The following is a 26,613-nucleotide window of genomic DNA, read 5'->3' on the forward strand; positions in this document are numbered from 1 at the left end:
ACCTTGGTGTTCTGTAGGTCATTTGAGGACCCCCGTTTCTCTTTAGTTACAGCTGTTGCTGCTAATTGGGAGTATAAATCAATTGTATTGTCCAACCCGTCATGTTCCAGGCCATCCACAGAGGCCTCAGCCGTGTAGGCACTGGTACAAGTAAGATTCTCTTAGACACTCAGGTGTGGTTTCAGGTAAGCATCATAAATTTGCACCAGCAGAGTACTGAGACCTGACATTTTTAGCCCACTGAAGACTTTCATTCTGGCTTATTTTTGTGCCTCTCAAGAGGTTAAAACAAAAAACAAACTACTAAGTCACACACTCTGTCTCAGTAGGAAGGAGTAGTTATCATTAATTCATGAGAACTCAAGTAATATTTCAGGTGCACCCATGTAAAGTCCCACCAGGCTTTTTGCCTTATGTACTTTGGTTCATCACTGTTGGTTGCCTGCTTCTTAGGACCCTCTGACGTTTTGTTCCAGACTTAGATTATCTGAGATGTCTCACGTTGTGGAGACCTGCTGTGGGCGACTCTGGGACTCCCTACTTCTCAGAGATGATTTCCGTAACTTGAACACATCTTTTGAATTCCTTAAAAGACAATTTTGTGCTGAGTGGTACATTCACCAGTGGAATCGGCTTCACTGAAGCCTTACTATCCAAACAGAATTATAGTACAAGCTCGGCAGACTTTCCAGCAGAATTCTCACACTGGGGAAGGCATATGGGGTGTCTAAAACAGGTTTGAGGGGGGTCAGTCAAGCTGAAGATATCATTTGGCAGGAATATTAAACATCCCACCTGTGAAAAAATGAAAATTAGCTTAATTTTTATGATTTGTACTTGAGAGCCTCCATGTGTAGATTTTTTTTTTTAGGACCTTGTCCAAGATATGGATTCATTAGCTATAGATTATAAAACTCAATCCATAGCAGTGTAGCTAATCTGAAATTGCAGAGAGAATAATATTGAAATCATTTACAACACTTAAAACTAAGTAAGTGGAACAACGCATGAAAATCTAACTAGCGATACACTCAAAGCTCTCTGGCTCCCTAATCCTGCCCTCCTTCTCTGTTAGAAGTTCTCTTGATGACAACATCACTGCATGTTATGTAGATGCAAACACTAAAAGTTTTGGAGGTATATAAATAATAATTTAATTTTTAAAATTTTTTATTGGAGTATAGTTGATTTACAGTGTTGTGTTAGTTTCTGCTTCACAGCAAAGTGAATCAGTTATACATATATTACATATATTCACTCTTTTTTTTAGATTCTTTTCTCATATAGGCCATTACAGAGTATTGAGTAGAGTTCCCTGTGCTATACAGTAGGTCCTTATTAGTTATCTGTTTTATATATAGTGGTGTGTATATGTCAATCCCAATCTCCCAATTTATCCCTCCCCCCCATCCCCTGGTAACCATAAGTTTGTTTTCTACATCCGTGACTTTACTCCTGTTTTGTAAATAAGTTCATTTGAACCCTTTTTTAGATTCCACATATAAGCGATATCATATGATATTTGTCTTTCTGTGTCTGACTTACTTCACTCAGTATGATAATCTCAGGTCCATCCATATTGCTGCAAATGGCATTATTTTGTTCTTTTTTATGGCTGAGTAATATTGCATACATGTACCACATCTTCTTTATCTATTGCTCTGTTGATGGACACTTAGGTTGCTTCCATGTCCTGGCTACTGTAAATAGTGCTGCGATGAACATTAGGGTACATGTATCTTTTAGAATTATGGTTTTCTCAGGGTATATGCCCAGTAGTGGAATTGCTGGGTTGTATGGTAGTTCTATTTTTAGTTTTTTAGGGAACCTCCATACTGTTCTCCGTAGTGGCTGTACCAATTTACATTCCCACCAACAGTGTAGGAGGGTTCCCTTATAATTTAATTTTTTGATTTAATAGTCCTTTCTCTAGCTTTCTCTGGCCAAGTAAAGACAGTAACTTTTTCACCATCAACTAGGAAATTAATTAAGCAGCATAGATAACGTCAGCATGTCCTGGGTTTAACCCAAGAAATAGTAGAGAAGGAGAGAACTAACAATTGGTGTGGTTCATTTCTGCCAAGAGTTGTACAAGGTACTTTATACATTTCATTAACTCTGTCATAGCAACTCAATAGTTAATACATTATTATCCTTATTTTTCATAAATGAAGTAATGTCTCAAAGACATTACAGTAATTGCACCAAATAACACAGATAATATCATGTTAAACCTAGGCTCAACCTCACAGATCTGATATTGTGCCCACAGAAGATTGAGTGTAATTATAGCCAATCTATGAAGCAATAAATGTTTTAAGTATGGATGAAAGTTTTGAAAGCAGCAGAAAAACTAATGGAATATGGCTTTGTTTTGTTCTAAACATAAGGTTCTGAAATTGCAATGTAAATTTCAGTTTATATTCTTTCAAAAATAAAAGTTTTGCAGGGACTATTTAAAAATAAAAGTGAAATCTTATTATTTAAAATATAATTGTTTAGGTTCATTATTGAATAAAAGTTCATTATTGAACGCCCCATTAAAAAATCCCAGAACATCAAATATTTAACATTAAGTACCTAAGAGTGTTCTCAGTATGAAGGAAGAAAGTGAGACAATGAATTAATTATGTACTGGTGTTTAATCATTCAGGCATTTTTATTGATTCAAATTATGGAAAAGTTACTCAGACTAAGGAGTGAGGCATAATTTTCCAGGAATGCTCCTACTTCTTTTTTTTCATTTGAGACATATAGTGTTTATTTTTTTGTTTTGTTTTGTTTTTGGATATAGTTGATTATATATATAGTGTTAGTTTCAGGTGTACAGCAAAGTGAATCAGTTATACGTATAGCCACTTTTTTTTATATTCATTTCCCATATAGGTCATTACAGAGTATTGAGTAGAGTTCCCTGTTCTATACAGTAGGTCCTTATTAGTTATGTGTCTTACATATAGTAGTGTATATATGTCAATCCCAATCTCCCAATTTATCCCTCCCTTCCATCCCTCCTGGTAACCATAGGTTTGTTTTCTACATCTGTGACTCTGTTTCTGTTTTGTAAATAAGTTCATTTGTACCAGTGTTTAGATTCCGCTCCTACTTCTTTTTTCTTTTCTCTCTTAATATCTCAAGTATACTCAGAGACATCTTCACAGATTCCTGGGCACTACATCTGCAGCCCAGATTTCCATAGTGAGACAGAAGTGTTAGGATCTAGCTTGTCTTCCAAGTGAGGGGAGGAATAGATAGCCCAGGAAAAGGCCACAGGTGTACTCCCAAAGCAGGGTCTATGTTTACTTCTTAACGTAATGAAGATACCATGAATGATACAGCACCATCATCAAAGTTGGGGTTCCATGATGAAGGGTTTAAAATGGAACAGTCTGTTAGCTCTTACCCTTTGGCAAAAACTGTCACCTTTTTTAATTCTACAGACATGTCCAGAGTGTCCTTGGGCTCCCTTAAATCCTCAATTTCCCACCGAAAAGAGTTGGCTCTACTTTCTGCTGTTTCTACTAGTTTAGAGAAGTTTTCTACTTTCGTATTTTGAAGTATTTCAGGAGCTGTTTCGATTTCTGTTAGTGGGAGTATATCTTACAGTGGCGTGAAGTGCTGTTTATCACTTTCCAATGCCCTTGTCAAGAAGCAGTTGCCTACAGAAGATCCTATCTAATCCAACAGGTGAAAAGATGATGTTCAAAACATGTTTCTGAAGACGTGTAAGGGTCCTGGGAGACAATGTTCTTTAAAGTTGATAACACCACAGTAATTGAATCTCAGCATCATTTGCTTGAACCACTATCTAATGCTGGAATTTCTTCAGAACTTTTCTTACCAAGCTCTATTTGAACACCTGTAATAACTGACATCTTCCTGCCGACCAAGCCTACAGCCCAAAGCAACAGCCCTGCACCTTCACTGCATGATGGAATCACCTGGAGGCTGTTTAAAATGCCCAGGCCCATCCCAGAGGGTTGTTGTGAGAAAAAAAGCAAGATGAAATATGTGAAAGCACTTTGTAAACTGTAACTTACAGTAAAAATGTAAGGCACATCATCGTGCATCCTGTTAAAAATAATTTCTAAATATTCACCCATCATTCCAACCTATCTCAACTTTTTTAGATCCTGACATCCAACTTATTTTCTATCCCTTCCAGCTATATGTCAAACCTTTCTATTTAAAATTTCATTTGTCATATTCATAAATGAGTATTATTGAGGACCTACAGAATTCAAGACACTGGACAGTGTGCCTAGTATTCCTAGCCACTGGTCACATTGGCCCAAGTGGGGGCCCTCTTAGTGCCCTTGTTCTGTGGATGCCTTGGTCAGGCTTTCTTTGCTTTTTCATTGACAAGGGATTGGTGGTTTTAATATATAGTAGTCAAATAGTTTCTCTTTTTTTTATCTAACCATGTCGTTAGACCTGTACATTTGCCCCATGTTGCTTTTTTTTTAATATTGCATTTACCCCCTGTAAAAGCCCAAGGTCAGTCAGAAATATAGATGCTTTAAGTATTTCTAAGTATATTTTTGGCACCTTATAAGTAAATTGGCTTTTAGGATGTCTGCGTGGTTGGTATTCATTTGTCTTATTTCAGATCTGTTCCTAGAGAACTAGGGTACTTTCTTTTAATGTAACCGTAAAGCTAAACCTAGCACAAGATGCCAGAGTCTGTGTCTTGCCATTAAGCCATTAACTCTTCCTGACTGAACGTTCCCTTCCAGTTTGGGGATGTTAAGAACCCTAAGTAGTAAGAATTCTTTTTCTGTCTGGCAGACACTTACTCCTACTTAAGTAGTTTCTCTGCCTCAGCAGAACCTGATGGAAATTCATTCCATTTTCTGTGTGGATCACTTATCCAACTCAGAAAAACCTGACACTGACTATTTTTAGATGGAGGAGGAATCAGGCTTTCTGGAAAATAATGATATGGAATATGATGATTGTGCAGTAGTCATGTATATGCCAAATCTTTTTAATAACCAGGCTAAAGCATTTCTCACTTTGTAGCTAATAGTTCTACTTTCTCATTGGTATCGGTCACTTAAATGCCAGATTCATTTACACTTATTACAGCAAGTAGGACATGAACCTTGTGAGTTTCCTGAAAGCTTGCTGCTAGTAGACAGAATTATGCCCTTTTTGTCAAGTCCTTACGTTGGTACTGACAATGGAAACGCAAGCTTCCGGAGCTTGTACGGTAAGGGACACACACAGCCTTATCTACGAAGTGTGCCCAGGTCACTCTGCCTGAGCTCAGAAATCTCTGTAAGGAATTGTGTGACCTGACTTTTCTCACTCGCTCTTTTAAAAGTTTAAAAGCTCTTTATCATTTTTCTACGGGGGACAAGACTAGAGCCCTAGAAATATTAATTGCAAGATTTTTATTAGCATTCTAAAAAACACATTTAAATATCTGTAAAAACTGTCAGTCTATCGAATTTAATACTGAAACCCACCATGTAGATCCTAACAATTATTAATCATTAGGATTAATTATAATTATTAATAATTAGGATTATTAATAATCCTAATGATTATTTCATATGTTATTATTCCCTTAGTCAGGAGCCTCAACTCCCTCACTGATTTAGTTAATGGGTTCCAGTTTCCCCTGAAGTAAATACACAATAAAACATCACTCTACAAAGGGCCAAGAAAAACCAAGGCAGGCTTAAAGAATAATAACAAAACCAGAGAACTTATACTACAAGGTACCCAGATCTATTAACAAGCTACAGTAATTAAGACAGCATCGTAAGAAGCACAGACCGATTGAGCAGTGGAACAGAGAAGGGAGTCTAGAAACAGAACTGTACATATATGGTCATCTAATTTATGACACAAGTGACATTGCAATGCACTGAGGAAAAATGATCTTTTCAAAAAATGGCGATGGGTCAGCTATTTCCATGTGGAGAAAATATATGGTGACCCTCCTTATCCCACACCATACATAGAAATCAATTCCAGATGGACTACTGATCTAAATGTGAAAATTAAATAGTAAATCCTGCAGAAAAAGCATAGGAGAACATCATCATGACTTCACGGTAAACAAAGATTTCTTAAAGAGAACACAAAGTGTAACCATTAAAAAAAAGAATAATTAAGAACTTGTCTTTATCAAAAGACACCTTTAACAGTCTGAAATAGTAAGCCATAGAGGGGGAAAATATATTTCCACACCACATATCCAATAAAGGACTCATATCAGAATATGTTTTTTTTTTTTCAATTCCCAGAAAACAATAAGCCAGATAGCCTAATAGAAAGTTGTGGGCAGGGAGATGTGAACAGACAGTTTTGTAAAAAAAGATATCCAAGTAGCCAATGAGCCACGAAAGATGCTCAACACCTTAGTTGCCAGGGAAATGCACATTGAAACCACAATGCAATACTACTACACACCCACCTAAATGGTTATGATGGAAAAGACTGACCACAGCAAGAGCTGACAAACTTGTGGAGCAACTGGAACTCTCATTCCCTGTTGCTGAGATGGTAAATTTATACAACTCTTTGGAAAAACTCTTTGACAGGATCTCCTTCAACTGAACATATTCATACCCTACAGCCCAACAATTCCACTTCTAGTTATGACTCCCATAGGAATGCATACCTGTGTTCACCAAAAGACATACTAGAATGTTCCTAGGAGCAATATTTGTATTAGCCCCAAACCAGAAAAAAAGCTAAATGGTAAAATGAATAAATTATGGCTTATTTATACAATGGAATATTGTTTAGCAATGAGAAGGAATGATCTCAAAATGATCCCCAACACTATGCATGGGTCTCAGAAACGTAATATTAAGCAAAAGAAGCCAGAGACAGAAGAGTACAGGCAGAGTCTTTTCTAAAAGTACAAAGGTAAGCAATACTAAGCTAGGCTGCTAGATGTTAAGATGGTGGTTACCTGTGTGTCAGGGGAGGGATTTAAAGGAGCATGTGGTGTGGGAATTCTTTGATGCTGGTATTGTTCTATTTGTAGGTCTGGGTATGGTTACACAGATCAGTTTATGAGAACCTGTCAAGCTCCAACCTTAGGATTTATGCATTGCGCCATATGTTTGTTATACTTCAGTAAAAATTTTAAAGACACTTAAGCTAATACTCAGGGTACAAAAGAAAAATCAGTCCTGTAAAATGGAGGTGGCAATGTCAAAATATTCCAAAATTAATAAAATTACTAGGTGGAGGTTGCTGCAGAGAATGAAAGTTAGTCACCAGTCATGCTTTAGCTAAATTCAAGGTAACATGGGGTGTGTTATTTAATTTCACTTGCGTTGTTTGAACTCTTCTTCTGATATAGTAACTGTTCAACTTGACCCCTTTCACTCCCCAAGAAAAACTTAGGATTTCAGATAAAGCTCATTGGAGTATGGAAGGTACATTTTTTGTTGTATGGGAATATTTTCCAAGTAGTGTATTGCAATAGACAAAAATAAGTCAGCAGTTTTTTTAAGTTAAAAAAAATTTTATTAGCGTTTAACTCATCTGAAAAGGGTTGAAATCATTAGTAGCATTATTTGAATAGGATGTCACTGATAAAAATACTTTTAACTAATGGGTAAGTTGAAAAGCCCCCAAAGGTACTTTTTATCTGCAGGAAGGTACAGCAGGCAAAGCTTTGCCTCCCTTGGGAGGTTCTAATCAAGCCTCCTGCTCTGATTGAAATGCAGGGCTCAAAGTGGGAAAACTGATTAACAAAATTAAAAACCTAAAGTGTTTCCCATGCAAACAGTCATCAGCGTATCTTATGTAATTATGTAGCCCATAAATCAACACAGCGTGCAAGGACTTCAGTCAGAGTGTAAATATCTTAATGACTGAGACATCTTTAACCATGAATAATTTATATCTGCATGATCCATTTCTCTCAGCCATACTTCACTTCAGCAGAATAAACTAATCTTCTGTCAGCGGGTGGGCTCTGCATTATTTCTTCCTGATTTTTCTTCTGTTTGTTTTTCTCATTTTGACACGGTCCATTTTTTTCTCTTGCACTTTCTTAAATAAGGGTTCCGCATTCATCCACCCTGTCTGCTTGCTTTTATTTTTCCTATGCATCTTATTAGACATTTTGGAATTAAGCCAGAGCTTTTGGACTCCGGCTTTTCATAAGGCCCTCTGTGGACGGAATTGGTTTGCAGCTAGGGAAATAGGCTTAATACCACAAGGCAGTATGAACTTCCTGATGTTGCTGTGTGGAAACATTTATTATGGAAACCAATTGCCAGAAAAGGCTAATGATCAATTAAACGTGAGCGTTTGTAGATCCCCTTCTGTGATGCGGAGAGTAACTGCCACATGGTAATGCTGGAACGCAGTACTTGCTAAAATTGTTTGTTTTCCTAGAGCGCATTAAAATAAAGGCAGCTGAGAAGCATTCAGTTTAAATTCTCTCATCTAAGAAGCTCATCCCGAGCATCCCAGCTCACCATGCTCAGCCTCCTCTGACCCCCATAGGTCTCACATCACTGCCATTCCCTTGACATGTGCCATACATACTTGGTAATAATAATTGCGCTGGTGGTCCAGTGGTTAAGACTCTGCGCTTCCACTGCAGGGGACACGGGTTCGATCTCCGGTCGAGGAACTAAAATTCCCATATGCTGAGTGGCACGGCCAAAAAAACAAAACAAAATAAAAAAAATTGCCCTGGGCTTCCCTGGTGGCGCAGTGGTTGAGAGTCTGCCTGCTGATGCAGGGGACATGGGTTCGTGCCCCGGTCCAGGAAGATCCCACGTGCCGCGGAGCGGCTGGGCCCGTGAGCCATGGCCGCTGAGCCTGCGCGTCCGGAGCCTGTGCTCTGCAACAGGAGAGGCCACAACAGTGAGAAGCCCGCGAAAAAAAAAAAAAATTGCCTTTCCCTAGACAGCCCTATGGACAGGGAGCTTGAGTCACCTTCTGTGGATGATGACATATTTGACATACTTTTTGACATACTTGAGTAATCTTCCTAGAAAGCTGGAAATCATATCCCATTAGATAACCCAATATTTTTATAAGCACTTTGACACTACTGTATTAAAGATTTCATAGGGGGTGGGGGGATTGCAAACATTACGTGTCCTGCAGTTTTTTTTTTTAAAGTAACTAGACACTTCATGAGGTTCAACAGAATAAATTTCCGTAGTGGAATCCAAGAGTTCTATCCCATCCCCCTGCTTCTTTGGCAAGGGATTCCAAGGGGTTATGAGAAAGAAGGGATAATACATTTTCATCTTTGAGTCCCCAGTACCTTCTGAGGTTCCTGGAATATAGTTAGCACTCAATAAATGTATTTTAAAATTCATGTTGTTGGGACTTCCCTGGTGGTGCAGTGGTTGAGAATCCGCCTGCCAATGCAGGGGACACGGGTACGAGCCCTGGTATGGGAAGATCCCACATGCCACGGGGCAACTAAGCCCGTGCGCCACAACTACTGAGCCTGTGCTCTAGAGCCTGTGAGCCACAACTTCTGAAGCCTGAGTGCCACAACTCCTGAAGCCCATGTGCCTAGAGCCCATGCTCTGCAACAAGAGAAGCCACCGCACTGAGAAGCCTGCACACCGCAATGAACAGTGGTAGTGCCACCGCAATGAGAAGCTCGCCGCAGGTAGAGAAAGCCCGCATGCAGCAACAAAGACCCAACGCAGCCATAAATAAATAAATAAATTTATAAGAAACAAATTCATGTTGTTGCAGGAATGATGACTTAGCCTGCAGACTTAGAAAGCCCAGTGTGCAGGAATGTGAGATGGGTGATCTTCTATCCTGGCAAGAATCTAGTTAGGCTTCTCCAGCCTTCTGGCCAAAGCATTTGGATTTGGTCTTAGTCATATATATAAAATGCTAACAGAGCAGGGTCTCCTCACAGAGGACCTTCTTGAATTATCTAACATCCAGCTTCTGCTGGAAACCTAAGTAAGGGAAAAGATTGCTATCTAGGAAGATCCCCAGAGAGACATCCAGTCTGTCTACCCAGGGATCTGTCTTTAGATCAAGTTGACCATCACATTAGCTTGTCACATTTAGAGATACCAGCATTGATTTGCTTTTTAATCTTATGCCTCAACTTTGATCAAGGAGTAGTCATTATGAAAATGCACTGAGGCCATTACCCATTATATCAGTTTGCACCATCTATATACAAAACTCCATGGGAGAGATAGCTCTTAGAACTCCCTGCTACAAGAAAATTTCCACTGTAGGGATGAGAAGACTTCCTCTTCTCCAACAGTGAGAACTGCATAATTGACAATGTTCCTGTAACCGGCGTAGTTTCCAGGAAGTATCATCATTTTTTTAATTGTAACAGAATTCACATAACATATAATTAACCACTTTAAAGTGTAAAATTCAGTAGCATTTAGTACATTCACAGTGTTGTGCTACCATCACCTCTGCCTGGTTCTAAAACTGAAGCAGTCACTCTTTCTTCCCCTCTGCCCCCAACCCCTGGCAACTACTAATCTACTTGCTGTCTCTGTGGATTTACCTATAATTTAGAGTCATTTTTGCAATTCAGTCAAAGCGTCTCTATTAACCCTTGTAGGCAAGCATTCGTAGGTCTTTTTATTCTTCCTGATTGCTTCTTTATATTACATATTTTGTTTAAAGCAAGCAGCCTCCAGACTTTTGTGGAAAGAAGTTGAGTGGAGATATGTACGAATAAGGATATCCTCCTTCTTACCTCCAGAACTACTCATGACCCTTCTCCATGCTACTCTGCACTGTGACCTGTGTGGCCTGCCTTATGGGCTCCCATGTCCTCTGGCTCCAGTTGGGTTTAGCTAACAGGGAATCATGGCCAGAGATCAGAGGGAGGGAGGACAGTGAGATCCAGTGTTATTCCCTGGCTTCACCCTGTGGATTCACTGGGGATGGCTGCATCCTTTGACTGAAGGTCCCAGCTCCTGTCAGCTAGGCCTGTCCATACAGTCCTTTCTGAAGCCTGGTTTCGCTAACAGCTCTATCCTTTGCCTTTTGGGGCCTAGTGGAGTATGGTGCCCTGTTGCTTCTAACCCCAAAGTATTGCATTATCCCTTGTGGTTTCCCTATAACCTGCCCACACATTTCTAAATAAGTAAGTCCCCTACATACGAGCGAATTCCATTCCAAGAATGCATTCATTAGTCCAATTTGTTCATAAGTCCAACAAAGTTAGCCTAGGTACCCAACTAACACCATCAGCTGTATACCACTGCTTTTACGCTTGCTTCCAGACATCCTGGGCCTGAAATAAAGATACTGTCCTACTGTACTCTATACAGTACTGTACAGTAAAGTACACAAAAGCACAACCACTTGTAGAGGATGCACGCATGCGACAATGTACGCCAGACACATGAACTAACATATGTGACTGGACATGTGAATGCATGTTTGCAACTTGAAAGTTCACAACTTGAAGGTTCATATGTAAGGGACTTGCTGTACTTCCTTCATTAAAATCTCATCAAATTATCCTAATTTGAGTATATCATGTTTTTTGCTAGGACCTTGACTTAGTAAGCTTCTGCTACTCCATGTTTCTGTTCAGCTGTCAGTCAACATGATTCGCTCAGAGTCCTCTGCAGACCATCTGGTCTGGCAGATTCTCCCATGGCCAGACAGTGTCCTTTCCCCGGCATCCAGGGCATTCACATCTCTGCATGCTGTTAGGGGACAGAACCTTTGTTCAGTCTCTGAGTGATGCCAGTCTTTTCAAGAGCTCATAATCCTGGAAGTAGCTTATTTACCTGACCATTTCCAGCTATTAGAACACTCACTTACAGAAGGGAAATGACCAATGAGTTCAAGTTCCATCTGGAAGGTGGGTTACCTTTCGTGGAATGGATTGTGCTCTAATGATTTTGCCATCAGATAAACTCAAACACTTCTCAGTCTGGTATTATGAGGCATTGAATAGAATTCCTTATGCAGGCTTAGAATTTAGACAAAGGAAAAATATCCCTCATCATCAACATCACCTGGGTATGCATATGCACCCTGTTACAAGAACAGCCATTCAAAGGATCTAAACATGGGGTTAACATGATTTCAACTACACTAGGAACTCTTAAGCATAACAATATGACTTAAATGTCTGCACCATCACTACTGTTGGCATAACCTTGAATAAAATAATAGGTCTTCATTCATTCCATCAACAAATAACACTGAGCACCTAGTGTGTACACAGATGCTGTGTAGACAGTATGGAGAGTCACAGTCAGGAGCAGGACGTACACAGTCCCTGCAGCATGGAGTTTATTACTTTTTTTTTTTTTTTTTTTTTGCGGTACGCGTGCCTCTCACTGTTGCGGCCTCTCCCGTTGCGGAGCACAGGCTCCGGACGCGCAGGCTCAGCGGCCATGGCTCACGGGCCCAGCCGCTCCGCGGCATGTGTGATCGTCCCAGACCGGGGCACGAACCCATGTCCCCTGCATCGACAGGCGGACTCTCAACCACTGCGCCACCAGGGAAGCCCCGGAGCTTACATTATTAATCAAAGAACAATTAATTAAAGAGGTAATTGAACAACTAATTGTTGAATTATGTTTATTAGAAGTGCTGTGAAGGGAAAGCATAGGGTTCTGTTAAAGCGTATAGCAGACAGGTTGACGTGGTTTGCAGGGCATGGCAGGAATCCCTGCAGAAGTGACATTTGAGCAGAGAGCAGCGGTGAAGGAGGGACCAGGGGAGAGTTAGAACATTCCAGGTAGACAGAACAGTATATATAAGGGGCCAGAGGCAGGAAGGCACACAGTGTTTTTGAAGAATTGAAAGAGGAATAGGAAGCTGGGGCAGAGAGAACAAGGGCAGAATGGTGGTAAAGGAAACTGGTGAGGTAAGCAGGAACCAGATCATGTAGGTCCTTGAAGACGCCGATAATACATTTTACCCTGTTACAGGAAGAGCTGTTGAAAGGTTTTAAGCGTGGGGTTAACATCATGAGATCTGCACTTTTAAAAAATTCGATCTGGATTGGGGAAGTTGGCAGCTGTGAGAAGATGAGGGATATATCAGTTGATGGAAGCTTGGACTAAAATGGTGATGATGGATTTGGAAATTGAACGAAATTGAGAACTCTTTAGAAATTAGAATCAAGAGGAATTTGTGAGAGTGAGGGAGAAGATGGAGTTGGGGATGACTCCTGGGTTTCTGGTTTGCCTGACAGAATAAAACGTGAGCCATTCACTAGGAGACATGGAGAAGAATCAGTGGAGTGGGGTGGCCTCACCATTCGCTTTGGGCATGTTGTGTTTGATGGGCTTATGAGATATTCAGGAATTGTGCAAGGCAGCAGTGAAGGATGTGTGCTGGACACATGCATTTGAGAGTGCACATGGTGAGGTGAAACTCTTGGCTGCTAAGGAGAGAGAACAGAGGACTGAGCTCATACGCTGTAAGCTGACAATCCCTGATCAGCTTTACATGAGATAAGTGCCTTCTTTTCCTCATCATTTTTTTCTGCATAAGTTAGGACCTCATTATGACACAGTCTTCTTAGAAAGTTAAAGTTGTGCCCTAGAAAGTTCTTAATGTGAATGCTTCATGTTATGGGATGAATGTACGACGGTGGGGGACCATCCCTCAAACTCAGCCTTTAAAGGATATTAGTGTTGACATAAAAATATTTGAAGGTCTGAGGGTTTTCATCCCATCTTTTTATATATATATAAATTTATTTATTTATTTTTGGCTGTGTTGGGTCTTCGTTGCTGAGCTCAGGCTTTCTCTAGTTGCAGCGAGTGGGGGCTACTCTTCGTTGCAGTGCACGGGCTTCTCACTGTGGTGGCTTCTTCTTTGTTGTGGGGCACAGGCTCTAGGCACACGGGCTTCAGTAGTTGTGGTGCACGGGCTCAGTCATTGTGGCTCGCGGGCTCTAGAGCACAGGCTCAATAGTTGTGGTGCACAGGCTTAGTTGCTCCACGGCATGTGGCATCTTCCCGGACCAGGGCTCGAACCTGTGTCCCCTGCATTAGCAGGTGGATTCTCAACCACTGCACCACCAGGGAAGACCCTGCATCCCATTTTGATAAACAGTAATTGTCTAGAATCACTTTTATATCTAGCAGCTCCCCTCTTCTACCCATTAGTAGGATACTGGAATTTAAATTCAGCTATTGTGTATTTTCATAAAGTTTATTCACCTTCTCTAATTTTCCAATTCCCACTAGGCTCTTCCTTACTGACATTGCTAGCTCTTTGCAGCGTCATAGATTATCAGAGTTAGAGATCTTTTATTGAAGTCCCTTAATTTTACAGATTAAGAAAATGAGGTCCAAGGGAGATGATGGCTTGGGCCACATGGTAAGTTGGTGGCATAGCTAGGACCACCCTCCAGACCTCCAGATCTGAGCCCAGCTTAGAATCACACTGTGTCTTCTCTTAACCATGAGTTTACCTTTCTCTTTTCAGAGTTCTGAAGATTTCCAGAGTTCTGACGCTTTCCACTTTAAATTTTAAAAGAAACTCATTAATTGCACATTAGGCTCCCCCAAATGTAGATGTTGCATTTTGTTGTTCCTTCAAAGCTTTCATGGGGAAAGTACTGCTTAAAGAGAGACTGTTACTCTAGTTTTCCGTTCCAGAGGTGCACCAGAGCAGCTATGAGTATACTGTCTCTCTCCCTCTAAATTAATGGTGGCAGAAAATATGATACCCTTTTTCTATGCTTCTTAGTGTTCCTGTTCCTATCATTTCTTTCTACAAGAAAAAATTTAATATTAATTCTTCACTATAACTGGAACATTAGAACCAAACATAAGAATATAATGTTTAGGGCTTCCCTGGTGGCGCAGTGGTTGAGAATCTGCCTGCCAGTGCGAGGGACACGGGTCGAGCCCTGGTCTGGGAAGATCCCACATGCCGCGGAGCAACTGGGCCCGTGAGCCACAACTACTGAGCCTGCGCGTCTGGAGCCTGTGCTCTGCAACAGGAGAGGCCGCGATAGTGAGGTGCCCGCGCACCACGATGAAGAGTGGCCCCCGCTTGCCATAACTGGAGAAAGCCCTCGCACAGAAACAAAGACCCAACACAGCCAAAAATAAATTAATTAATTAATTAATTTTTTAAAAAAGAATATAATTTTTAATACCTTGACAAATATATAGGCCAGGAAAAAAAAAGCATAGCAATGTAAGAGTTTATATTTAAACAACTTTCACATATGCCGATAACCTCTTTATAAACTCTGATCTTTAATCCTGATGTAATGCTTTTAAGAAACATGAAAACCTAGTGTGTGTGCTGGGTGATGGTTGATAGTGGCTTTATAAAATTTACATCTGCAAATAACTGTAAATAGCTGCTTCTTAGAATAAAAGTTCAAGAAAGTTATGTTGGAGGCATAAACTCAAGTGAAAAGGCCTGTCACAGTACAGATTCAACTGGCAACAAAAACTCAGACTTACACTACTAGCTTAAGTGTGGTAGAAGTTTATTTCTTGGGAGAGCAAGCAGTGTCTGGAGATACAGTTTCAGGAATCTAAGCATCCCCTATCTGGGAGTGCCATGCCCTTGTCTGCATGGTGGGAGATGGCTCACCAGTTCTGGGCCCACAGTGCAACATCAAGAAAAGGGAAAATGAGGTAGGGGAGCACACAGCCATTCTTTTTAAGAATGTGTCACATCTCACTTCTACTCACTCCCCATTGGCTGGAACTTAGTCACATGGCTACACCTCACTGCAGAGGACGCTGGGAAATGTTGTCATTAGCTGGGCAGCCATTCACTCAGCTAAAACTTAGGAAGTTTATTACTAAGAAAGAAGGAAAGATGGGATGCCAAGGAACAACTCTATTTCTGTCATTTGTAAGAGGTTAAGTTATAAGAAACAAAAAACTTTATTACTTTCATCTGTTAAGCCCAATAAATTTAGACAGAAAACCATGTGGAAGAATGCATGTGATTGTCACCTCACAAACCTGTCTGTTAAAACTCCAACAAGTCTATGAGAAATGATTTGGGAAATTAGTCCTTCTAAAATTAGTACTAAATTTCTATAAAAATAATGTGAGAAAAGTCTCCACTAGGCCAGAGCTCACATGAGGTTCAACCTGAACAGGAAAAGACTTTGCAAGGGAGCAAACTCCAGCAAGAGGAGGACAACAGACTTCTGGGGATAGAGCTATAGGCATCGGATTATGTGCACTTGGCTTAGCAGAACTTTGACTGTTAGAGTTGAAAGGGGGAAAGAATCAGCTACCCTCATGATGGAAGGACAGCTCACGCAGGGGCTGGAAAGACAGCTCACACAGAGACTACAGGACTGACCAGAATTCTTTACTAGGAGGTCCCAGTGAGACAGACGACGTGCAAACCACTGTTGCAGTTGGCCTGGGACCACTCACTTATAAACTCCAAGGTAAGAGTAAGGCAGGACCCTGGGCAGCACATGACCAAGGGAAGCACTGGAGAGAAACAAAGCAGGAAACGAGGGAGAAAGAAGAGAAGCCAGATGATGTCAATGGCCTGAGATCAGGGTGTTAACACAGCAGGGTGAGCAGGACCAGGGAGTTAGGTTTATGGGAAAATTATAGCCATAACACCCGAGAATCAAAAAATCCTCTTAGTGGACTAAGACCTTTGGCTCCTCCCAGCTTTTATTAATGGGACCCTGCCCTGAAATTGACAGGAAGAGGTACAGGCCTTTTAACATTTTTTAGGACTAAATATTACCGATCATTTAAGAAACATAGTGCATACAATAATCCTTAGCCCTGGAATATGAATGCGGTTGGCATGACTGTGCTCATCTTTACCTTATTTAAGAAGAATCTTGCTTCATCTGGGACTGAAGATGGCTCTCTCCCAGGGGACTTTTAGCTTCAGGAGTCAGTGCATATTGCCTGAGCTTCAGCGATAGGAATACAGATTTCCTAGTTCACCACATGTGAGTGGTGGCTTGGTGATAAAGATGTACTTGCAGGAAGACAAAGTGGTATTAATGACGTCTCAAACACCAGAGCAGTAGAAAGTCATAAAAATACTACCTAGAGGACCTTCACGATGGTGGAGGAGTAAGACATGGAGATCACCTTCCTCTCCACAAATACATCAGAAATACATCTACATGTGGAACAACTCCTACAGAACACCTACTGAATGCTGGCAGAAGACCTCAGACCTCCCAAAAGGCGGGAAACTCCCCATGTACCTGCGTCGGGCAAAAGAAAAAAGAATAAACAGAGACAAAAGAAAAGGGATGGGACCTGCCCCTCTGGGAGGGAGCTGTGAAGGAGTGAAAGTTTCCACACACTAGGAAGCCCCTTCACTGGTGGAAGCAGGGGTTGGGCCAGGGGGAAGCTTCAGAGCCACGGAGGAGAGCGCAGCAACAGGAGTTCAGAGGGCAAAGCAGAGAGATTCCCACAAAGAGGATCAGAGCCGACCGGCACTCACCAGCCCGAGAGGCTTGTCTGCTCACCCACCAGGGCAGGTCGGGGCTGGGAGCTGAGGCTCGGGCTTTGGAGGTCAGACCCCAGGGAGAGGACTGGGGTTGGCTGCATAAACGCAGCCTGAAGGGGACTAAGTGCACCACAGCTAGCCGGGAGGGAGTCTGGGAAAAAGTCTGGACTTGCCTAAGAGGCAAAAGACCATTGTTTCGAGGTGCCTGAAGAGAGGAGATTCAGAGCACCGCCTAAACGAGCTCCAGAGACAGGCACGAGGCGCGGCTATCAGCGCGGACCCCAGAGAAGGGTATGAGACACTAAGACTGCTGCTGCAGCCACCAAGAAGCCTGTGTGCAAGCACAGGTCACTGTCCACACCTCCCCTCCCAGGAACCTGTGCAGCCCTCACTGCCAGGGTCCAGTGATCCAGGGACAACTTCCCCAGGAGAACACACAGTGCGCCTCAGGCTGGTGCAATGTCATGCTGGCCTCTGCAGCCGCAGGCTCACCCCGCATCCGTACCCCTCCCTCCCCCCGGCCTGAGTGAGCCAGAGCCCCATAATCAGCTGCTTCTTTAACCCCGTCTTGTCTGGGCAGGAACAGATGCCCTCAGGCAACCTGCATGCAGAGACGGGGCCAAATCCAAAGCTGAGCCCCGGGAACTGTGAGAACAAAGAAGAGAAAGGGAAATCTCTCCCAGCAGCCTCAGGAGCAGCAGATTAAAGCTCCACAATCAACTTGATGTACCCTGCATCTCTGGAATACCTGAATAGACAACGAATCATCCCAAAACTGAGGCAGTGGTCTTTGGGAACAACTGTAGACTTGGGGTTTGCTTTCTGCGTCTAATTTGAATCTAGTTTTATGTTTATCTTAGTTTAGTATTTAGAGCTTATTATCATTGGTAGATTTGTTTCTTGATTTGGTTGTTCTCTTCCTTTTTATTTATATTTTTTTCCCCTTTTCCTCTTTTTGTGAGTGTGTATGTGTATGCTTCTTTCTGTGATTTTGTCTGTATAGGTTTGCTTTTACCATTTGTACTAGGGCTCTATCTGACCTTTTTTTTTTAGTGTAGTTTTTAGCACTTGTTATCATTCATGGATTTGTTTATTGGTTTAGTTACTCTTTTCCTTTTTATTTTTTGCATTACTTTTTAATATTTTTATTTTAATAATTTTTTATGTATTTTTTTCTTTCTTTTATTTTTTCATTTCTCCCTTTCTTCTGAGCTGTGTGGCTGACAGGGTCTTGATGCTCCAGCCGGGTGTCAGGCCTGAGCCTCTGAGGTAGGAGAGCCGAGATCAGGACATTGGTCCACCAGGGACCTCACGGCCTCTAGTAATATCAGTCGGTGAGAGCTCTCCCAGAGATCTCCGTCTCAATGCTAAGACCCAGTTTCACTCAACAACCAGCAAGCTCCAGTGCTGGACACCCCATGCCAGACAACTAGCAAGACAGGAACACAACCCCACCCATTAGCAGAGAGGCTGTCTAAAATCATACTAAGTTCACAGACACCACAAAACACACCACTGGACACGCCAATCCCCTCCACCAGGAAGCCTACACAACCCACTGAACCAACCTTAGCCACTGGGAGAAGAGACCAAAAACAACAGGAAGTACGAACCTGCAGCCTGTGAAAAGGACACCCTAAACACAGTAAGTTAAGCAAAATGTGAAGAGAGAAACACACAGCAGATGAAGGAGCAAGGTAAAAACCCACCAGACTGAACAAATGAAGTGGAAATAGGCAGTCTACCTGAAAAAGAATTCAGAGTAATGATAGTGGAGATAATCCAAAATCTTTGAAATAGAATGGAGAAAATACAAGAAACGTTTAACAAGGACCTAGAAAAACTACAGAGCAAACAAAGAATGATGAACAACAAAATAAATGAAATTAAAAATTCTTTAGAAGGAATCAAGAGCAGAATAACTGAGGCAGAAGGACAGATAAGTGACCTGGAAGATAAAATGGTGGATATAACTACCACAGAGCAGAATAAAGAAAAAAGAATGAAAAGAATTGAGGACAGTCTCAGAGACCTCTGGGACAACATTAAATGCACCAACATTCAAATTATAGGGGTCCCAGAAGAAGAAGAGAAAAAAAAAAGGGACTGAGAAAATATTTGAAGAGGTTATAGTTGAAAACTTCCTTAATAAAGGAAAGGAAATAGTCAAGTTCGGGAAGCAGAGAGAGTCCCATATAGCATAAATCCAAAGAGAAACAGGCCAAGACACATATTAATCAAACTATCAAAAATTAAATACAAAGGAAAAATAGTAAAAGCAGCAAGGGAAAAGCAACAACTAACATACAAGGGAATCCTCATAAGGTTAACAACTGACCTTTCAGCAGAAACTCTGCAAGCCAGAAGGGAGTGGCAGGACATATTTAAAGTGATGAAAGGGAAAAACCTACAACCAAGATTACTCTACCCAGCAAGGATCTCATTCAGATTTGATGGAGAAATTAAAACCTTTCCAGACAAGCAAAAGCTAAGAGAATTCAGCACCACCAAACCAGCTTTACAACAAATGCTAAAGGAACTTCTCTAGGCAGGAATCACAAGAGAAGGAAAAAACCTACAATAACAAACCCAAAACAATTAAGAAAATGCTAATAGGAACATACATATTGGTAATTACCTTCAATGTAAATGGATTAAATGCTCCAACCAAATGACATAGACTGGCTGCATGGATACAAAAGCAAGACCCATATATATGCTGTCTACAAGAAACCCACTTCAGACCTAGAGACAAATACGACTGAAAGTGAGGGGATGGAAAAAGATATTCCATGCAAATGGAAATCAAAAGAAAGCTGCAGTAGCAATTCTCCTATCAGAAAAAATGACTTTAAAATACAGACTATTACAAGAAACAAAGAAGGACACTACATAATGATCAAGGGATCAGTCCAAGAACAAGATATAACAATTATAAATATTTATGCACCCAACACAGGATTACCTCAATACATAAGGCAAATGCTAACATCCATAAAAGGGGAAATCGACAGTAACACAATAATAGTAGGGGACCTTAACACCACATTTTCACCAATGGACAGATAATCCAAAATGAAAAAAAACAAAGAAACACAAGCCTAAAAAGACACATTAAACATGGACTTAATTGATGTTTATAGGACATTCCATCCAAAAACAACAGAATACACTTTCTTCTCAAGTGCTCATGGAACATTTTCCAGGAGAGACCATATCTTGGGTCACAAATCAAGCCTTGGTAAATTTAATAAAATTGAAATCGTATCAAGTGTCTTTTCTGACCACAGCGTTTTAAGACTAGAAATCAAAAAATACCTAGAAACAAATGACAATGAAAACACAACGACCCAAAACCAATGGGATGCAGCGAAAGCAGTTCTAAGAGGGAAGTTTATAGCAATACAATCCTACCTCAAGAAACAAGAAACATCTCAAATAAACAACCCAACCTTATACCTAAAGCAATTAGAGAAAGAACAAAAAAAATCTGAAGTTAGCAGAAGGAAAGAAATCATAAAGCTCAGATCAGAAATAAATGTAAAAGAAATGAAGGAAATGATAGCAAAGTTCAATAAAACTAAAAGCTGGTTCTTTGAGAATATAAACAAAACTTATAAACCATTAGCCAGACTCATCAAGAAAAAAGGGAAAAGACTCAAATCAATAGAGTTAGAAATGAATAAGGGGAAGTAACAACTGACACTGCAGAAATACAAAGGATCATGAGAGATTACTACAAGCAACTCTATGCCAATAAAATGGACAACCTGGAAGAAATGGACAAATTCTTAGAAAAGAACAACCTTCTGAGACTGAACCAGAAAGAAATAGAAAATATAAACAGACCAGTCACAAGCACTGAAATTGAAACTGTGATTAAAAATCTTCCAACAAACAAAAGCCCAGGACCAGGTGGCTTCACAGGTGAATTCTATTAAATATTTAGAAAAGAACTAACACCTATCCTTCTCAAAATCTTCCAAAATATAGCAGAGGGAGGAACACTCCCAAACTCATTCTACGAGGCCACCATCACCCTGATACCAAAACCAGAGAAAGATGTCACACAAAAAAAGAAAACAACAGGCCAATATCATTGATGAACATAGATGCAAAAATCCTCAACAAAATACTAGCAAACAGTATCCAACAGCACATTAAAAGGATCATACACCATGATCAAGTGGGGTTTATCCCAGGAATGTAATGATTCTTCAATATACGCAAATCAATCAGTGTGATAAACCGTATTAACAAATTGAAGGAGAAAAGCCATATGATCATCTCAATAGATGCAGAAAAAGCTTTTGACAAAATTCAACACCCATTTATGATAAAAAGCCTCCAGAAAGTAGGCATAGATGGAACCTACCTCAAAATAATAAAGGCCATATATGACAAACCTACAGCCAACATCTTTCTCAGTGGTGAAAAACTGAAACCATTTTCACTATGATCAGGAACAAGACAAGGTTGCCCACTCTCACCGCTATTATTCAACGTAGTTTTGGAAGTTTTGGCCACAGCAATCAGAGATTAAAAATAAATAAAAGGAATCTAAATCATAAAAGAAGAAGTAAAACTGTCACCTTTTGCAGGTGATGTGATACTATACATAGAGAATCCTAAAGATGCTACCAGAAAACTACTAGAGCTAATCGATGAATTTGGTGAAGTAGCAGGATATAAAATTAATGCACAGAAATCTCTTGCATTCCTATACACTAATGATGACAAATCTGAAAGAGAAATTAAGGAAACAGTCGCATTTACCACTGCAACAAAAAGAATAAAATACCTAGGAATAAACCTACCTAAGGAGACAAAAGACCTGTATGCAGAAAACTATAAGACACTGATGAAAGAAATTAAAGGTGATACAAACAGATGGAGAGATATACCATGTTCTTGACTCAGAAGAATCAACGTTGTGGAAATGCCTATACTACCCAAAGCAATCTACAGATTCAGTGCAATCCCTATCAAACTACCAATGGCATTTTTCACAGAACTAGAACAAAAACTTGCACAATTTATATGGAAACACAAAAGACCCCGAATATCCAAACAATCTTGAGAAAGAGAAATGGAGCTGGAGGAATCAGGCTCCCTGACTTGAGACTATACTACAAATCTACAGTAATCAAGACAGTATGGTACTGGCACAAAAACAGAAATATAGATCAATGGAATAGGACAGAAAGCCCAGAGATAAACCCCCACACATATGGTCACCTTATCTTTGATAAAGGATGCAAGAATATACAATGGAGAAAAGGCAGCCTCTTCAATAAATGGTGCTGGGAAAACTGGACAGCTACATGTAAAAGAATGAAATTGGAACACTCCCTAACACCATACACAAAAATAAACTCAAAATGGATTAAAGACCTAAATGTAAGGCCAGATACTATAAAACTCTTAGAGGAAAACATAGGCAGAACACTATATGACATTAATCACAGCAAGATCCTTTTTGACCCACCTCCTAGAGAAATGGAAATAAAAACAAAAGTAAACAAATGGGACCTAATGAAGCTTCAAAGCTTTTGCACAGAAAAGGAACCCATAAACAAGTGAAAAGACAACACTCAGAGTGGGAGAAAATATTTGCAAATGAAGCAACGGACAAAGGATTAATCTCCAAAATACACAAGTAGCTCATGCAGCTCAATATCAAAAAAACAAACAACCCAATCCAAAAATGGGCAGAAGACCTAAATTGACATTTCTCCAAAGAAGATATACAGATGGCCAACAAGCACATGAAAAGCTGCTCAACATCACTAATCATTAGAGACATGCAAATCAAAACTACAGTGAGGTATCACCTCACACCGGTCAGAATGGCCAGCATCAAAAATCTACAAACAGTAAATGCTGGAGAGGGTGTGGAGAGAAGGGAACCCTCTTGCACTGTTGGTGGGAGTGTAAATTGATACAGTCACTATGGAGAACAGTATAGAAGTTCCTTAAAAAACTACAAATAGAACTGCCATACGACCCAGCAATCCCACTACTGGGCATGTACCCTGAGAAACCGTAATTCAAAAAGAGTCATGTACCACAGTGTTCATTGCAGCTCTATTTACGACAGCCAGGACATAGAAGCAGCCTTAGCGTCCATCGACAGATGAATGGATACAGAAGATGTGACACATATATACAATGGAATATTTACTCAGCCATAAAAAGAAACGAAATTGAGTTATTTGTAGTGAGGTGCATGGACCTAGAGTCAGTCATACAGAGTGAAGTAAGTCAGCAAGAGAAAAACAAATACCGTATGCTAAAACATATATATGGAATCTAAAATCTAAAAAAAAAAAATGGTTCTGAAGAACCTAGGGGCAGGACAGGAATAAAGACGCAGACGTAGAGAATGGACTTGAGGACACAGGAAGGGGGAAGGGTAGACTGGGACAAAGTGAGAGAGTGGCATGGACATATATACACTACCAAATGTAAAATAGATAGCTAGTGGGAAGCAGCTGCATAGCACAGGGAGATCAGCTCGGTGCTTTGTGACCACCTAGAGGGGTGGGATAGGGAGGGTGGAAGGGAGACGCAAGAAGAAGGGGATATGGGGATATGTATACATATAGCTGATTCACTTTGTTATACAGCAGAAACTAACAAAACATTGTAAAGCAATTATACTACAATAAAGATGTTAAAAAAAATAACTACCAAAAATATACAGTGTTGAAAAGTGAGATGACTCAAAGGCTTGAGGTCATAATATATCAATAATAATAATAATAATATTCTATGTGTATAGCACTTTATAAATTAAAAAATGCTTTAACTATACCTTGATTTCCATTGTAGTAAATGCTGAGGAAAAGGTACCGTTTTCTAGGTAAGCAAGCAGACTTAGAAAATTTTAGTAACTAGTCTGCGATACCATGATATCTTCTTTTACACAAAATATTGAGAAAAGAAGAAGTAAGTACAGGTGTTATAAATCCATGTCCAGGCCTCTTTCCCGTGTGACCTCTGCCTCTTCTAAGCTTTAAATGCCATCCATCCGTAGTAGGTGCTAAGATGTTTATTGAGTTAATTAATTTTTTAAACTTTTCTCAAGAGACCCAGTATGTGCCAGGCCCTGTGCCTAGTGATGGAGAGGGCATAAAGGTACACAAGACATCATCCCAGCTGACGTGAAGCTTAAGTGTTAATTGAAGAGATAAACCCGTGCACATATTACCGTAATACAAGCCCGATAGAACGGGTGTCCTAAAAGATGCCCTAAGAAGTTACCACGCACTGGACGTGGGGATAGCACACGGAGGGAAATCTAAGTTTCGGTGATAACGTTAACAGATCAACATCAGACTCAACATTCTCCACCTTTTTCATGTGTCTGTTTGATTATTTATTCTGTTTTGTTTTATTTTCTGAAATTTGTTCTTCCATAGATTCTGTGGCGACAGCATCCGGACCACTACTAGTTGAAGTTGCCAAAACTCCTGGTGCCAGCCTTGGTGTGGCCCTGACTACCTCGATGTGCTGTAACAAACAGGTCATTGTCATAGACAAAATCAAATCTGCAAGTATCGCAGACAGGTGAGTGTCGTAGAAAGTGCCTGCTCTTCAAAACTGCATGTGTGTTAAAATATGTAGAGATATATTTATATGTGTATATACGTGCACATATGTAATACCTACACATATACACACACAGTAAAGAAAGAGCTCTTCTACCAGTTTATGCAAGCTTCATATACAAAACAAGTTACTGGTTAGCGCTTAAAAATTCACCTACCTTTTCAGCCACCCCATCATGTAATGTTGCTTCACCCAAATGTTTGGTGTGGCCTTTAGAAATGGGAAAAAAAGTCAAGCAACTCAGCACATTACCTACTGTGTCCTAGAGTAATAGCCTGTTTTTGGTTTAGGGTAGCTAAGCAGATCTTTATTATGTGAACAATTAATCCTGCCACCATACAATCTTATTCCTTTTTTCTGAAATAAATAACATTTTAAAAATGATACAATCTTGAAAGAAAGGCCCTCTACCGTCATAGTATGTTAGTCTTAGCGTTTCACCATTTTCAAGGGTCCCCGAAAACATCATTCATTCCCATGACAGTAAAAACGCAAGATTTTTATCCTGGACTCTTCTTCCTAATTAATATTTTAGACTTACAAGAAGGGGAAAAAAAGACTACCTTACCACCTAAAAAATTATTTTATGGCTTCTGGTAAGAAAACCCCCAGCTCATAGCTGAAGCACTCCAAGTGCCTCCACGTGGAATTTTCTTTTTAGATGATTGAAATGCTTTTGTCTTGAGAAGTAGACTCTGGTCACCTTGGAAATGTTTAAATCTATTGGGTTGGCCGAAAAGTTCATCTGGGTTTTTCCATAAGATCTTACAAAAAAACCTGAACGGACTTTTTGGCCAACCCAATACTTGACTACCCAATCTCCCTTCATGTTTCCAGCCCTCTTCTGCCCAGGCCCTGGCCCTGCCTGGGGAACCTCTGACGCCGATGCACCTGTGGCCACCCCTGTAGTGGTCAATCTACAGCTCCACTGTGCTGTTACCTACATTCAGCCCTTTAACAGTAATGGCCACTGACCCACGGGTACTCTCCCATTCAACGGTGCAGGATGCTTTCATTTTCTCCCTGTTTCTTTCCCATTTCGCAGCAGGTAAGCAGTTTAAGCAGCTGTCCACTTGACTGGTACCTCGGGATGCTGACTGCTGTGTTTGCTGTTCTCAACTCATCCAGTAGCCAGTCTCTTGAGTTCAGCAAGATGTAGCAGCCAGCCCCTCCCCATCCCAGCTACCCCCGCGCTCCACTCCCCACGAAGGCCTCCTCTGACTACTCTTTGACTTCTGCATAATTTCCATCATCATCAAGAGCTTTTGTACTAATAATTGTTTGACTCCAGAAAAACAAAATAAAACAGAGTAATCAAGCACTGGTGATCTGGGAGCTTGAGTGAGACAGTTCTGAGCAAGCACTGGCTGAATCTTTCCCCAAGTTATTGCCACTAACACAGAAAATAGTTGTAAATGACCCTATTCCCATTCTGTGAGTCACATCTTAACATTCTGAATGTTTACCAACTCACAGATATAAAAACCTATGAGGAAAAATCACAGAAAAAAGTCAAAGGGAAACATTTTCCTGTTCTTCCCTCCTTCCTGCTCACTTCCCCTCAACTTGCAGCATCACCACCCCCCAAATAATATATTTTTTATG

The 26,613-nt window shown here is 40.5% G+C and overlaps 1 protein-coding gene across 8 annotated transcripts in view; it reads left to right on the forward strand.

Moving 5' to 3' along the window:
• GRIP1 (glutamate receptor interacting protein 1) overlaps positions 1 to 26,613 on the forward strand; it is a 697,619-nt gene that overhangs the window by 563,050 nt on the left and 107,956 nt on the right. For all 8 annotated transcript variants that reach the window (XM_060306088.1, XM_060306085.1, XM_030866357.2 and 5 more), the window contains one exon: positions 24,819 to 24,966. In XM_060306088.1, the coding sequence (XP_060162071.1) occupies positions 24,819 to 24,966 (148 nt within the window). The remainder of the gene's footprint in view (positions 1 to 24,818; positions 24,967 to 26,613) is intronic.

Source organism: Globicephala melas, chromosome 10 (assembly GCF_963455315.2).
Source record: "Globicephala melas chromosome 10, mGloMel1.2, whole genome shotgun sequence".
Lineage (NCBI taxonomy): Eukaryota > Metazoa > Chordata > Mammalia > Artiodactyla > Delphinidae > Globicephala > Globicephala melas.